The 15,445-nt window shown below is 47.2% G+C and overlaps 1 protein-coding gene and 1 long non-coding RNA gene across 3 annotated transcripts in view; one reads left to right on the forward strand and one right to left on the reverse strand.

Annotated features, from left to right (window-relative positions):
- Nucleotides 1–2,222: 2,222 nt before the first annotated feature.
- LOC138737163 (uncharacterized) lies at nt 2,223–14,280 on the reverse strand. Of its 2 annotated transcripts, none has more exons than XR_011340791.1 (3): nt 14,215–14,280; nt 3,157–3,211; nt 2,223–2,346 (listed from the first exon to the last, which is right to left on the reverse strand). It is a non-coding gene; the product is annotated as an uncharacterized lncRNA (long non-coding RNA). The 2 variants fall into 2 exon arrangements; XR_011340790.1 differs by lacking the exon at nt 14,215–14,280 and adding an exon at nt 3,326–3,517.
- kcnk5a (potassium channel, subfamily K, member 5a) overlaps nt 10,561–15,445 on the forward strand; it is a 57,511-nt gene continuing 52,626 nt past the window's right edge. The window contains exon 1 of the mRNA XM_069887760.1: nt 10,561–11,308. Coding sequence (XP_069743861.1) covers nt 11,123–11,308 — 186 coding nt within the window. The 5' untranslated portion in view covers nt 10,561–11,122. The remainder of the gene's footprint in view (nt 11,309–15,445) is intronic.

The raw sequence follows: 15,445 nt of genomic DNA on the forward strand, positions 1-15,445 counted from the left end.
TGTGAGTGGAAAGAAAATGGTTGAGAATCACTAGCTTCGAAGCAAGCCTAGCTCTCTTCTATTTGCACCAATGAGGCAATTTAACATACCTGATTACTCACAACACACCTGTGAAGCCAAATATACCAACATTATGGTGCCCTGAAATGGGGGAACTATGTATAAAAAAGTGTTGTAATTTCAACATAGTTAAACCAAAATGTACACAAATATTCTTGAGTAAAATCTGGTATGTACATTTTAATCACATATGAATTGCTTGATTACAAATTTAAAATTGTGGAGGATATGGGAAAGCAAAGGGACAAAAAAAAGTCTTTGTCCCAAACATTATGGAGATCACTCCCAAAGAGCGTCCTGGCCAGCTGCATCACAGTCTGGCACATTTGCTGCAGAGAAGTAGTTTGGAGGTCAATTCACAGGACTAGAAGAGTGGCAGAGAGGATCACTGGAGTCTTCCTCCCCCCCCACCCCACCCCCCCCCCCACTCCCATCGATGTGATCTACCGGCATCATTATCTGAAGAGGGCACGCAAAATCAGTGAGGCCCCCTTCCACCCCCGCCCACAGCACCTGTTCCATTGGGAAAGAAATACAGGAGCTCGAACCACTTGGCTGGGGAACAGCTTCTTCCCACAGGCAGTGAGAATGTTGAACGACCAAAAGAACTGCTCACACTAGCCATGCAAGACTCTCATATTTATTTATTTGTATATATGAATTCTGCATATTATTGTGTTGTTTGTGTGTATGTGTGCTATGTCTGGTTGTCTGTCTGCGTGTTTTGCACCGAGGACTGTTTCGTTGGGCTGTAACTTGCGCAAAACTTGACTTGACAAGCCTCACGCTTGTATCATTAAACTCCCAACTGCACAACTTGCCTTCATTTGTATTCTCTGATGTGGCTAATGAAGGTAAGAATTCTACATGCCTTCTTCACCTTATTGAGGGATGTTCCCTCTATTGTACGTTGGGACCTGGGGAGCACAATTTAAATTTATAGATCATTGGATGTGCAAAGCTGGTCACAGGCATGTTGAAATACCTTTGAATTTGTTATAAAAGTTTGGGTGGTGATTATGTGAAGTTCCTTGCGACACTTTCATATTTACTGACAATTATAGAACTATAAAGAATATAGGGCAGAGATTGAGAGGGGAAACATTTAAAAGAGATCTAAGGCCGAACCTATTTTTGCATAGGTGTGTGGCGGCACTGCCATGTAGCGGACAGCGACAGCGCAGAGATGCAGCGCTCCCAGGGAGTCCAGCTGCCCAGTTGACTTCCGTCGGCTCCGTGCGGGCTTTGAACGGCCCCGTTGAGGGAGCCGACGGTGCTCTTAGTTGAAATCCCACATCCGCGCCCAAGATGCCCAGATAGAAGAACCATGGACTGGGCTCCATCAAGGATGAATTCAGAGTTAGAGGGACAGAGTGAGAGAGAAAACATAGAACACCACAACATCGCTGCACAGCACAGACCCTTCGGCTTACTATGTTGTACCATCCTATATAACCTTACTCCACAACAGTCTAACTTTTCTCTAAATCACACCCATAACCCTCTATTTTTCTTACATCCATGTGACTATCTAAGGGAGTTTTAATTGTTCCTACTGTACCAGCCTCCACCACCAAGTTCTGGCAATGCATTCCAGGCACCCACCACCCTGTGAATAATAATAATTATCCCTGACGCCTTCCCTAAACTATCCTCCACTCAGCTTAAAAAGGCATCCTCTAGTATTAGCTATTGTTACCCTAGGGAAAAGGTACTGGCTGTCCACCCTATTTAAGCCCCTTATATACAGTACAACTCCGATGATCCAAAATTGGATTCTCTGAAATCCTCTTTAATCCGATTTTTTTTCGGCACTGATCTGACCGGGGACGTTGGGCTCCCGGCGGAGGAAGCAGCCGATCTTGGGCTCCTGGCGACACGGGGGCCTCAAGCTCGCAGGCAGGAGCGGGACTCTCGAGGACCTGGCACAAGCGGGGCCCCGGTGGGGAAGTGTCGGTGATCAGCGGTGGCCAGCATTTTTTTTTTGGTGAGAATTAAACATTATTTTAATGCTTAAAAAGCCTTCCCTTGTTGTCTGTCGTCGTTTAAACATTGTTACAAGTGATTTGCTGGGGTGACAGGTGTTTTTAAAAGTGAAACAAAAAGTTTATCCGAATTAGGCCTGGTTCAGACCTGATAATCGGCATTGTATTGTACATCAATTAAGTCACCTCTTATCCATTGTCACTCCAAAGTGAAAAGTCCTTGCTCTGTAACCTTGCATCATTAGACATGTTCTCCAATCCAAACATCTGGTTAATCTCCTCTGCGCCGTCTCCAAAGCACCTAACCAAAAATCAGATTTTATTCTCATGAAATGACAGAAAATTTGTTGTTCCTTCATTTCTTCGATGCTCCCTTCCACGATTTGTATGGAATTGTAGAATGGCAATAGCACTCAAGGAGGCTGTTTGGCTCATCACCTCTGTTATGGCTCTCTACTAGCACAACTCATTGGGTTCACCCACCAGGGCTTTCTCCGAAGCCTTGCAAATTTTCTCTTCCATTTATTCATCCAATTCCCTCTTGAGGGCCTCAGTGGGAATTCCCTTCCACCACATCTGCAGACAGCGCATTCCAGATTCCAATCAAACACTGTCCAAAAGAAGTTATTCCTCACATCACTATTAATTTTTCCCCCCAAAAGTGGTGCTGGATCATGGTCTCCTTGCAGCAGATCTTCCCTCACACTCTCTGTAACTGCACTTCTCTCCGATGTCTTATTTGCTGTACTATGTACAGGATGCCCTACTGCTCTGCTTGCAAAACAACACTTCTCGCTCCACCTTGATGCACGTGTCAATAAACTTGAAATTCATATTGCATTTGTAACTTTTGGTCCTCGACCGCTCTGCCTCTCACCCTGTCTAGGCCTCCCAACATTTTGTAAAACTGATCAAATCTCTCCTCAACCTTCTGCAAAGAAGACTATGTCAGTTTCCCTAACCCTATTCTTGTAACTGGTGTCCTTTCTCCCTGCAGACATTCTCGCAAACATGGAAAAGGGCAGTACAAGGATGGAACAGATGGCGTAGCGGTTAGTGCAACACTATTACAGCGCCGGTTGCCCGAGTTTGTGTCTGCCGCTCTCTTTACCTTCTCTCCATGACCACATTGGATTCCTCTGGGATCTCTGGTTTTTTCCTACGTCCTGAAGAAGAATTAGTAGTTTAATTGGTCACATGGGTTTATTTAGCCAGTGCGCATTCGTGAGCCAGAAGGGACAGTTACTGTGCTGTATCTCCAAATTAAATTAAAAACAGACCTTTTGTCCCATGATGTTTGTCTCATGACACCAAAAATTAAACAGAACTTCCTCTGCTGGAATGCGATCAATATTCCTCCATTGCCTATATCTGTCTGTCAAGAGGCCTCGTAAACGCTACTCTCGTATCTGCTTTCACCACCACCACTGACAGCCTCTTTTGACCTATCTACATCTCTCTGTGTAAAAAACTTGCCCTGCACATCTCTTTCAAACTTTCCTCCCCTTACTCTGAGAGGCATAGATAAGGGAGAGAGCCAATGCCTTTTCCCCAGGGTGGAGTAGAGGGCAGCTGTACCAAGTGAAAAGAGGGAGGATTAGGGGAGACATCAGTGGAAGGGTTTTTTTTAAACACAGAGAGTTGTGGGTGCCTGGAATTCATTTCAGGATGGTGGTGGAGGCTGACACCGTAAGGGCGTTTAAGGCATATGGATGAAAGACGTAGGAAGAGTTTAGATTTTTATTTTGGTAGGTCAGCATAATATCGGTGGCCAAACAGCCTGTATTGTGTTGTAATATTCTATGTACCTAAATACATGTCCTTCAATATCTAACATTAAATTAAAATTAAGAACTAGTTCAGTGGTTCTCAACCTTTTTTTTTCCCACTCACATGCCACTTTAAGTAATCCTATGCCATCAGTGCTCTGTGATTAGTAAGGGATGGCTTAAGGTGGGATGTGAGTGGGAAGGGAAGGTTGAGAATCACTGCCCTAGATCCAATTGTTACTGAAATAGTTTGCTTGAGAAAAATGGTCATTGGCCCATTTCCTTTGGAGTTCTGAAACCGTGCACATAAAGAGTTAATTAGGTATGATTAAAACAGTGGCTTTCAAACTTTTTATTTCACTCACATCCCACCTTAAGCGATCCCTTACTAATAATACAGAGCCCCGATGGCATAGAATTACTTAAAGTGGTGTGTGAGTGGAAAGAAAAAGGTCAAGAAGCACTGAACCAGATACCGGATGTCTGAAGTAAAAACATAAAAATTCAGATAACACTCAGCAGGTCAGGCAGCATGTGTGGGGAGAGAAACAGTCAACATTTTCATCTGAGACTATTTGTCAGCACAGGGAAAAGGGAAATAAAAAGAGACAAAAGTTGGTGGTAGATTGGACAGTGAAGTTTCGAAGACGGCGGGGTAAGTGGGCCAAGGAACGACAGAGTTTAATGAAGTGCGAATTAATGCAATTTGGATAGTTCAATCAGTGTCGGGCTTGTACTGCAAATGGTGGAGCTTGAGAGGGTGCTGTAGAACAGGGAGACCGAGGGGGTACTTCTACAAAGATGCCCTGAAAGTGAGAACACAGGTAGAAAAGGTGGTGAAGACAGTGTTTGCCTTCATCAGACATTGTGTTTGGGAGTTGGGACATCATGTTACAGCTGTGCAAGACCACATTTGAAGTCTTGTGGTTCTCTCCATGCTGTAGGAAGGATATCATTAAGGTGGAAAGGACGAACAAAAACAAAGATTCCCAAGGATTTTAAAGTTTATTTGTCACATTATTATCCTGCACAGGGAGTAGAGCTTTTCCATGAGCAGTCCAACAGGTAACCTCTAACATTCATACAGCTGTGTGAAGAGAACATGTTGCCTGAAACTTGAGGAATTGAGCCACTGAGAATGGTTAAACAGGGACTTTATTCCCTGGAGGGTCAAAGAATGAGTGATTTGATTGAGGTGTACAAAATGATGAGGGGGTATAGATCAAGTAAATGCAAGCACAGGCTTTTTCCGCTGAGGTTGGGTGCGATGAGGACTGGAGGACATGGGGAAAGGTGGGAAAGGTGAAATTTATTGGGAGAACTTCTCCACGCATAGGGTGGTGGGAGTGCGGAACAAGCTGCCAGCTGAAGTGGCGAATGCTGGCTCAATTTTGATATTCAAGGAAAATTTGGACAGGTACTTGGATGGAAAGGGCATGGAGGGCTATGGTCTAGGTGCAGGTCAATGGGACTAGGCAGAATCCTAGTTTGGCACAGTCTAGATGGGATTCTGAGCAGTAGTCTTCGATGGTTCTTCAGAGAATAGGATGAGAGTGAAAAAGATAATTAACACCAAGCAAGGACAGTGTGGTAGAGGGGTTCATTCAAGAGGCTGACAGTTATGGAGAAAAGCCTGTTGGTGCATGCTTTCACAATATTGGGCTTTCTCTTTGATGGGACGAGGGAGAAGACAATGTGCCTGGAGTGTGATATATTGGCTGCCTTTCCTTTCCGTGCTGTATGGCTCCAATGTCATGCATTACAAAATCACACCCACACACTATCACACACAGTCCCCTTCCTCTTATACTCCTCCCCTACTGACACACTCCTCCCCACCCCCACACACATCGCCTTCCCACACACACCTTCCCCAGACACACCTTCCTCACGCACACTCCCCTTCCCCACACACTCCCCCCACCTACACACTCCCCTTTCCCACATACTCTCCCACACACACGCCCCTTTCCCATACACATTACCCTTCCCCACACACTTCCCCCACTCACACAGGCCCCTTCCCCATACACACTCCCCTTCCCCACGCACTCCCCCACTCACACACGCCCCTTCCCCACATATTCCCTTCCCCATACACCCTCCCCTTCCCCACACATTTCCCCACCCACACACCCCTTCCCTGCATACTCCTTCCCTAACCACACTGTCTTTCCCCCACACACCCCCTTTTCCCACATACACACCTTCCTTATCCACACAGTTCTCTTTCCCACACACACACTCTCTTTCCCCACGTACACTCCCCTACCCCACACAGACATTCCTCTCCCTCACATGTTCCCCTTCTTCCCACACATTCCCCTTTCCCACACAATCTTGAGTACTATTGATCCACCTGACCATGAGAGGGAGTTGGAGAGTAATTTGCTGCAACTTCTGTTAGACTCAATATGGATGCCTCCACACAGTCTTGAGCCTGGAGGTAATAAAGTATAGTTGTTTTACAAGAACCCAAGTTTCTTTATTAAAATAAAAAGAAACATCACATGGTACCAGCAATGTACATGGTAACACACTCTCTCTCTCTCCCCACATTCTCCTTCTCTCTCCCCACACTCCTTCTTTCTACACTCCCTCCCCCTCTCTCTCTCTCTCTCCGTGAACTTTAGGGACAGTGACCATGTGTGAAATGCAGATAAATCAACTGTTGAAAAATACGGAACTCAAGCAGAGCCGACCGGCCAGGCCAACCTGTCACTCGCACACATTCCCCAGGACTTGGGAAAAGCTGCTTCCCAAACTTCCCATCGCCTCGAATTCTGTGTATGTGTATGTGTATGTGTGTGGCGTGTCTATGTATGTGTGTGTATGTGCATGGTGTGTTTATGTGTGTCTATGTATGTGTGTAGTGTGTGTGTATGTATGTGTGTGTGAGTATGTGTGTGTGTGTGTGTGTGTGTGTGTGTGTGTGTGTGTGTGTGTGTGCAGTGTGTGTATGTAGGTGTTGTATGTGTATGTGTGTGTATGTGTGCCAGCCAGGCCAACATGTCACTCGTACACATTCCCAAGGACTCGGGAAAAGCTGCTTCCCAAACATCCCATCGCCTCGAATTCTGTGACTCTGAAGGGTGAGACAGATTTAGAGAGGAAAATAAACTTCAAACATGCGCATGTATGTGTGTGTGCGTATGTGTGTATGTATGTGTGTGTGCATATGTGTGTATGTATGTGTGTATATGTGTGTATGTACATGTATGTATGTGTGTGTATGTGGGCGGTGTGTGAATATAGGTGTGTGAGTCTGTGTATGTGTGAGTGTGTATGTCTATGTGCAAGTGTGTGGTGTGAGTGTGTGTGGTGTGAGTGTGTGAGTGTATGTGTGAATGTGTGTCTATGTGTGTGTGTGAGTGTGTGTGTGAGTGTATGTGTGAGTGTGTGTATGTGTGAGTGTGAGTATGTGTGAGTGTGTGTGTGAGTGTGTGTGTGTGAGTGTATGTATGAGTGTGAGTGTGTGTGTGTATGTGTGAGTGTGAGTGTGTGTGAGTGTGAGTGTGTGTGTGTGAGTGTGTGTGTGTGAGGGTGTGTGTCTGTGTGTGAGTGTGAGTGTGTGTGTGAGTGTGAGTGAGTGTGTGTGTGTGAGTGAGTGTGAGTGTGTGTGTGTGTGAGTGTGAGTGTGTGTGTAAGTGTGTGTCTATGTGTGTGTGAGTGTGTGTGTGTGAGTGTGAGTATATGTGTGAGTGTGTGTCTATGTGTGTGTGGTGTGAGTGTGTGGTGTGAGTGTGTGTGTGTGAGTGTATGTGTGAGTGTGAGTGTGTGTGTATGTATGTATGAGTGTGAGTGTATGTGTGAGTGTGTGTGAGAGTGTGAGTGTGTGTGTGAGTGTGTGTGTGAGTGTATGTGTGAGTGTGTGTATGAGTGTGAGTGTGTGTGTGAGTGTGTGTGTGAGTGTGTGTGTCTGTGTGTGAGTGTGAGTGTGTGTGTGAGAGTATGTGTGAGTGTGAGTGTGAGTGTGTATGTGTGTGTGAGTGTATGTGTGAGTGTGAGTGTGTGTGTGAGTGTGAGTGTGTGTGTGAGTGTGTGTGTCTGTGTGTGAGTGTGAGTGTGAGTGTGTGTGAGTGTGAGTGTGTGTGAGTGTGTGTGTGTGAGTGTATGAGTGAGTGTGTGTCTATGTGTGTGAGTGTGAGTGTGAGTGTGTGTGAGTGTGTGTGTGAGTGTATGTGTGAGTGTGTTTCTATGTGTGTGTGTGTGAGTGTGAGTGTATGTGTGAGTGTGTGTGTGAGTGTATGTGTGAGTGTGTGTCTATGTGTGTGTGTGTGTGAGTGTGTGTGTGTGTGTGTGTGTGTGTGAGTGTAAGTGTGAGTGTGTGGCTATGTGTGTGTGTGAGTGTGAGCGTATGTGTGAGTGTGTGTCTATGTGTGTGTGTGTGAGTGTGTGTCTATGTGTGTGTGAGTGTATGTGTGAGTGTGTGTGTGAGTGTATGTGTGAGTGTGTGTGTATGTGTGAGTGTGTGTTTGTGTGTGTGAGTGTGTGTGTGTTTGTGTGTGTGAGTGTGTGTGTGTGTGAGTGTGTGTGTGTTTGTGTGTGTGTGTTTGTGTGTGTGTGAGTGTGTGTGTGTGAGTGTGTTTGTGTGAGTGTGTTTTTGTGAGTGTGTGTGTGTTTGTGTGAGTGTCCATCCTCAACCGATGGTCAGAACACTTCCAATCTCTTTTCAGTGCCAACCGCGCAGTCCAAGATTCCGCCCTGCTCCAGCTCCCTCAACAGCCCCTAAGGCTAGAGCTGGATGAGGTTCCCACCCTGGATGAGACATATAAGGCAATCGAACAACTGAAAAGTGGCAAAGCAGCAGGTATGGATGGAATCCCCCCAGAAGTCTGGAAGGCTGGCGGCAAAACTCTGCATGCCAAACTGCATGAGTTTTTCAAGCTTTGTTGGGACCAAGGTAAACTGCCTCAGGATCTTCGTGATGCCACCATCATCACCCTGTACAAAAACAAAGGCGAGAAATCAGACTGCTCAAACTACAGGGGAATCACGTTGCTCTCCATTGCAGGCAAAATCTTCGCTAGGATTCTACTAAATAGAATAATACCTAGTGTCGCCGAGAATATTCTCCCAGAATCACAGTGCGGCTTTCGCGCAAACAGAGGAACCACTGACATGGTCTTTGCCCTCAGACAGCTCCAAGAAAAGTGCAGAGAACAAAACAAAGGACTCTACATCACCTTTGTTGACCTCACCAAAGCCTTCGACACCGTGAGCAGGAAAGGGCTTTGGCAAATACTAGAGCGCATCGGATGTCCCCCAAAGTTCCTCAACATGATTATCCAACTGCACGAAAACCAACAAGGTCAGGTCAGATACAGCAATGAGCTCTCTGAACCCTTCTCCATTAACAATGGCGTGAAGCAAGGCTGTGTTCTCGCACCAACCCTCTTTTCAATCTTCTTCAGCATGATGCTGAACCAAGCCATGAAAGACCCCAACAATGAAGACGCTGTTTACATCCGGTACCGCACGGATGGCAGTCTCTTCAATCTGAGGCGCCTGCAAGCTCACACCAAGACGCAAGAGAAACTTGTCCGTGAACTACTCTTTGCAGATGATGCCGCTTTAGTTGCCCATTCAGAGCCAGCTCTTCAGCGCTTGACGTCCTGCTTTGCGGAAACTGCCAAAATGTTTGGCCTGGAAGTCAGCCTGAAGAAAACTGAGGTCCTCCATCAGCCAGCTCCCCACCATAACTACCAGCCCCCCCACATCTCCATCGAGCACACAAAACTCAAAACGGTCAACCAGTTTACCTATCTCGGCTGCACCATTTCATCAGATGCAAGGATCGACAATGAGATAGACAACAGACTCGCCAAGGCAAATAGCGCCTTTGGAAGACTACACAAAAGAGTCTGGAAAAACAACCAACTGAAAAACCTCACAAAGATAAGCGTATACAGAGCCGTTGTCATACCCACACTCCTGTTCGGCTCCAAATCATGGGTCCTCTACCGGCACCACCTACGGCTCCTAGAACGCTTCCACCAGCGTTGTCTCCGCTCCATCCTCAACATCCATTGGAGCGCTCACACCCCTAACGTCGAGGTACTCGAGATGGCAGAGGTCGACAGCATCGAGTCCACGCTGCTGAAGATCCAGCTGCGCTGGATGGGTCACGTCTCCAGAATGGAGGACCATCGCCTTCCCAAGATCGTATTATATGGCGAGCTCTCCACTGGCCACCGTGACAGAGGTGCACCAAAGAAAAGGTACAAGGACTGCCTAAAGAAATCTCTTGGTGCCTGCCACATTGACCACCGCCAGTGGGCTGATAACGCCTCAAACCGTGCATCTTGGCGCCTCACAGTTTGGCGGGCAGCAGCCTCCTTTGAAGAAGACCGCAGAGCCCACCTCACTGACAAAAGGCAAAGGAGGAAAAACCCAACACCCAACCCCAACCAACCAATTTTCCCCTGCAACCGCTGCAACCGTGTCTGCCTGTCCCGCATCGGACTTGTCAGCCACAAACGAGCCTGCAGCTGACGTGGACTTTTTACCCCCTCCATAAATCTTCGTCCGCGAAGCCAAGCCAAAGAAAAAAAGAAAAAGAGTGTGTTTGTGTGAGTGTGTGTGTGTTTGTGTGAGTGTGTGTGAGTGTGTGTGTGAGTGTGAGTTGTGTGTGAGTGAGTGTGTGAGTGTGTCTAGGCGGTCCGCGGTGCTCACACCTCAACCTTTGAGCGTAAAGAATGACCCGGCGTGAACGTACTGAGCGAGTTGGTGTATATATCTGAAAGCTCCGGGAGGCTCCGCCTTGGCCGCGCTCATAAATTCCTCACTGCCACTTCAAATATGAACTTTCCTACCGGCTTCCCACACTTTCAGCCGCTCTTTGAGACTGACACGTGTCGCGGGGAGAAGAGAAAGGGGTTTAAAAGATACTTCCAAGAAAAAAACCCCTTAAACAACCCCCCCCCCCTCCTCAAGAACATAAAAACTACTTTAAAAGTTTTGTTCAGAGCAAGGAAACGAAATTTGCTTAACTTTGAATCCCTCCGAGTATTGATTTTTTTTTTGTTCAACCGGCGCAATAGGTTAAAAAGTTCATTTGGATTTGTTACATTTGGCACTTTTTAAGAAAGAAGTTTGAGAAAGTTTGGAAGTTGCGACGCGCCGCATCCAATACGCCTGAAATTCAAAGATTAGTTTGGCAGAGAGTGAGCTGGGGTTTTTTTTGTAATTTTTAAGTCCGAGTTGGTTTTGTTTTAATCAGGATAAAGGTGATTTTTTTGTTGAGGGGGGCGCGTTCTTATTTCGGCCGTCCCTGCCCCGTGTCCAGTGCATGGTCCATCAGGAAGGATGGTGGACAGGGGCCCTTTGTTGACCTCTGGTATCATTTTCTATCTGTCCATCGGCGCTGCTATCTTCCAAGTGCTGGAAGAGCCGAACTGGACCGCTGCTGTCGACCGGTACAAGATGAAAAAGTCTCAGATCCTTGAAGAACACCCTTGCCTCACCCAAGCAGCTCTGGAAAAGATCTTAGCGGTAAGCACCGTTCCTCACTCTCCTGGTATTCCGAGTTCCCCTTCACTTTCCCTCCCTCCCTGTTACTCCTTCAAATGTGTCTTATTTGAGCCCGTTTCTTCACCTCATCCCCAACCACTGTGTGTGAACATTTGAGGACGCTTTTAACTCTCCAAATTAATATCTCCCCCCCCACCCCCCATTGGAAGAGGGCAGAAAATACTCATAATCTCTGCATGAGATTACATTTAGAATGATATATAAGTTTTATAGGTCTGATACATCGCACCGTGGTCGAAATTGCACTTATTCACAATTTGTAAAGGTCCAAAATATTCGCAGTTGTGATTAATAGGTAGAAAGTGGTGATTAATTGGGGAAAAACACCTTCCCATTAAGCAGGCAGGTTGCATCAGATACATAAATTAACATCCCCCTTTTTAAGAAAGCCATCAGTAAGCAAGGAGTGAAATACTTCTGAGGCGCGATTGCCTGGTGCCTATTTGATTCGTATTTAACAGACCCGCTTCCCCCCCACGCCCAGTCCAAAGGAGAAAGTTGTCCTGCTTTCGAGGGGGGTGGGTCGGAGTGAAATCGTCCTGGAAATTAAAGTATCGCCCCCCCCCCCCCCAGTCCCGAGGAGGTGGGGGACTGCCAGGAATTTGTTCTCGAGAGGCTGTTGGAGGGGTTCCCAAGTTCTCCTTCAACCAAAAGTTGTGTCTGTGTTGAAGTTTTCTATTATTTGCCGGGGCAAGGGGGGGGGGGGGGTTTGTGCTGGCGAACGAGTTTGCTCGAGGGGGGGGGGGGATGGAAGAGAGAGAGAATGAGAGGATATGCAGCTTTGGGTTTGCGCTGAAATGGGTTCAGGACCAATGTCGTGGCGGTTTTGAGCAGATACACTGAGGGGGTTTGGCGACGAACGTCAAAGAGTTTCCAGCAAGGGAGGGAGAGATTGGGTGCACCCTGAGATAAATTGCCCAGCACCATGAGGGCTCACTGTGACACTTTCCATTTATTTGGTTCAATGTGAAGCTCTCTGCAAAGGGCTGTGGGAGGTCAGGAGGGGGGAGTGGGGTTGTGGAGCAAGCGAGTGGGTGAATCAAGTTGCATGTTTTGTTTTTCTAGAGCAGTTCTCAGCTGCATTGAGACTTGGTATCTGTGGGTGGGGATCTTACGTTGTGGTCACAGATGGCAGCTCTTAATATGTGGCTGGAGGTTCTGTTAAAGCACTGGTTGATGGTGGGGGCTGGAGGGGTAAAAATCGGATGCTTTCTGCTGCAGCGGGTTGGAAGTGTCCACAGAGGGGACTGAGTGTGTGTGGAACCACTTCTTGTCACCGAAGAAGGACAAATTTTTGGAGGCCATCCGTAACTCAGTATCAGAACGGAAGAATTGGGTTGATGAGAAATGTAATTGCCCAAAGAGCAAAGTTTGGAAGGTGGAAAAGGAGTATTTCAGATCCACGTCATGAGACACTTCAGATGAAGGTCGATAAGCGCAAGGGGAGAACAGAACGGAAGCCAGTGGGGAACATTTTATTTGGTCCGGGCCCGAATTTACAAAAATTCCATGTGAGCTCCGGGAAGCCCACAGAATCCCAATGTGACACAGAATTTACAAGAATCGCAGTCTGAAGGGAGAGTAGTGGATAGATCATGAGCGGGTGGGGGAAGATCGCAGACTACGAATTGCTTGTCAGAATCAGAATTATTTGTCATGAACACGAAACAAAATTTGTTGTTTGGCGGCAGCATCACAGCTGTAAATATTGCTATGAATTACATTTGTTTTTTAAATAGTGCAAAAGAGGAGGTCATCTCTGTGGTTTGTTGTCCATTCCAAAATCTGATGGCGGAGGGGAAGAAGATCCTTGTGCTACTTGGTGTTCGTCTTTAGTCTTCTGTGCCTCCTTCCCGATGGCAGCCCAGTAAAGAGGGCGTGGACTGGGTGGTGGGGGTCCTTGAGGATAGAGGCTGCTTTCTTAAGACATTGCCCCTTGATGGAGTGAGGACTGATGCCCATGATGGTGCTGGCTGAGTTTGCCACAGCCTGGAGTCTTTTCCTTCCCTGTGCATTGTGGCCTCCATTCCAGATGGTGATGCAGTCAGAATGCTCTCCATGGTGCAGCTGTAGAAATTTACAAGAGTCTTGGGTGCCATACCAAATCTTCTCGGGCCCCTAATGAATTAGAGCCACTGGTGAGCCTTCTTGTGATTGCATCGACTTGGAGGGCAGAGGATAGATCTTCAGGGATGTTGACGCCCAGGAAGTTGCAGTTCGTGACCCTTTCCACTGACGCCTGGATGATGGCTGGTTTGTGTTCCCCTTCCTGAAGTCCGCAATGAGTTCCTTGGTTTTGTGGATGTTGACTGACTGGTTGTTGTTGTGAGAGATGAGTAACACTGATTCTACATTGTCGTGAAACCAATCTTTCTCTCGCTCCTGTACGCTTCCTCATTGCCCGACTGATTCTGCTGGCAACCGTGGTGTCATTGACAAATTGTCAAATATGCCAAGATGTGCAGAGTAGACAACTTTGTTTTGTGTGCTATCCAGTCATGTCAAACCGTACTTGAGTACTACCAGAAGTGCAAAATAAAGCAAAAGTGTTTAGTAATACAGAAAAAAAGTAGTTAAAACAGTGGCGTGGCAGACTGCAGAGCCCACCTCACTGACAAAAGACAAAGGAGGAAAAACCCAACACCCAACCCCAACCCACCAATTTTCCCTTGCAACCACTGCAACCGTGTCTGCCTGTCCCGCACCGGACTTGTCAGCCACAAACGAGCCTGCAGCTGACGTGGACATTACCCCTCCATAAATCTTTGTCCGCGAAGCCAAGCCAAAGAGAAGAGAACGAGTAATCCATTCACTTGCTGTACAACTGTAGAAAACAAACTGGGTGGTCTATGTTCATTGGGTCTTACCTTCTGCCTGCAAGGAGAGAGGGATAGAAATGTGACCGGAATGAGATGGTTCTTTTTAATATGTTGGTTTTCTGTCCTGAAGCAGAGTCTCAATTGGGGAGAGGAAGGTGGGGGGGTGGGTGGTGAGGTGGAATTGGTTTGCACGACTGAGTGTGTTCACATTTCTCAGCAATTCCTTGCAATCTTGGCTAGAACAGTTTGTGTACCGAGCGGTGGATGCTACTGGGTAGGAGGTTTTCTGCTGTACCTCGACTAAGCCTGGTGAGGAACGCTGGAAGTACTGTGAGAATGCAATATTATTTTGCACAGTTTTGGGCTCCTTGTTTAAGAAAGAATGTGCAGACATTGGAGGGGGTTCAGTGAAGGTTCACAGGATGATATCGGGAAGTAAAGGGTTATCATTAGGAGGAGCGTTTGACAGCTCTTCCACCGTATTCCTTGGAATTTTGGAGAAGAGTGCGGGGGGGGGGAGGGGTTGGGGTGAAAGGGGAGAAATCTCATCACTGCATTTAGAATGTTGAGGGGCATGGATAGAGTAGATGCGGAAAGGTTGTTTCAATGGTGGGAGTATCCAGGACAAGAGGGCACAACCTTAGGATTGGAGGGTGTCTGCTTAGAACAGTAATGTATGGGAATTTCTTTAGCCAGAGGGTGGTAAATCTGTGGAATTAGTTTAAATTTTAAGCTTTGATAATCAGCGCGGTAACCGGCCATTTTGGCTCACTAGCCCGTGCTCCCCGATTGCACCCAATTGACCTACAACCCCCTGGTACGTTTTGAAGTATGGAAGGAAACCAGAGCCCACAGGCGACAACCCACGCCGACACGTGGAGAGTGTACAAACTCCTGACCGGCAGCACGGGATTCAAACCCCTGGCCCCGATCGCTGGCACATTAGCAGCGCTGCACCAACCGTGCCGTCCACAGGCCAAGTCATTGGATGCAGCCAGGGGGGTGTTGGGGGGGCAGATTGATAGGTTCTTGACCAGCCAGGGGCATCAATGGTTATGGAGAGAAGGCCAGGCAGTGAGGCTGAGTGGGGAAAATGGATCAGTTCATGATTCAATGGCGGGGCAGAATGGCATATGGCCAAATTTTCTGATGCTCTGAGGAAGCAGACGTGTCAGTCCACTTTCTTGGCCATGGGGTCAACGAGGGTGGTGGGGGGAGGTGATGAGGTAAAAACCTCATGGTTCCTGGTGCAACAGCTGCTAGGGTTTGAATTGTCCAA

The sequence above is a fragment of the Narcine bancroftii genome, chromosome 6 (genome assembly GCF_036971445.1).
Source record: "Narcine bancroftii isolate sNarBan1 chromosome 6, sNarBan1.hap1, whole genome shotgun sequence".
Taxonomy (NCBI): domain Eukaryota; kingdom Metazoa; phylum Chordata; class Chondrichthyes; order Torpediniformes; family Narcinidae; genus Narcine; species Narcine bancroftii.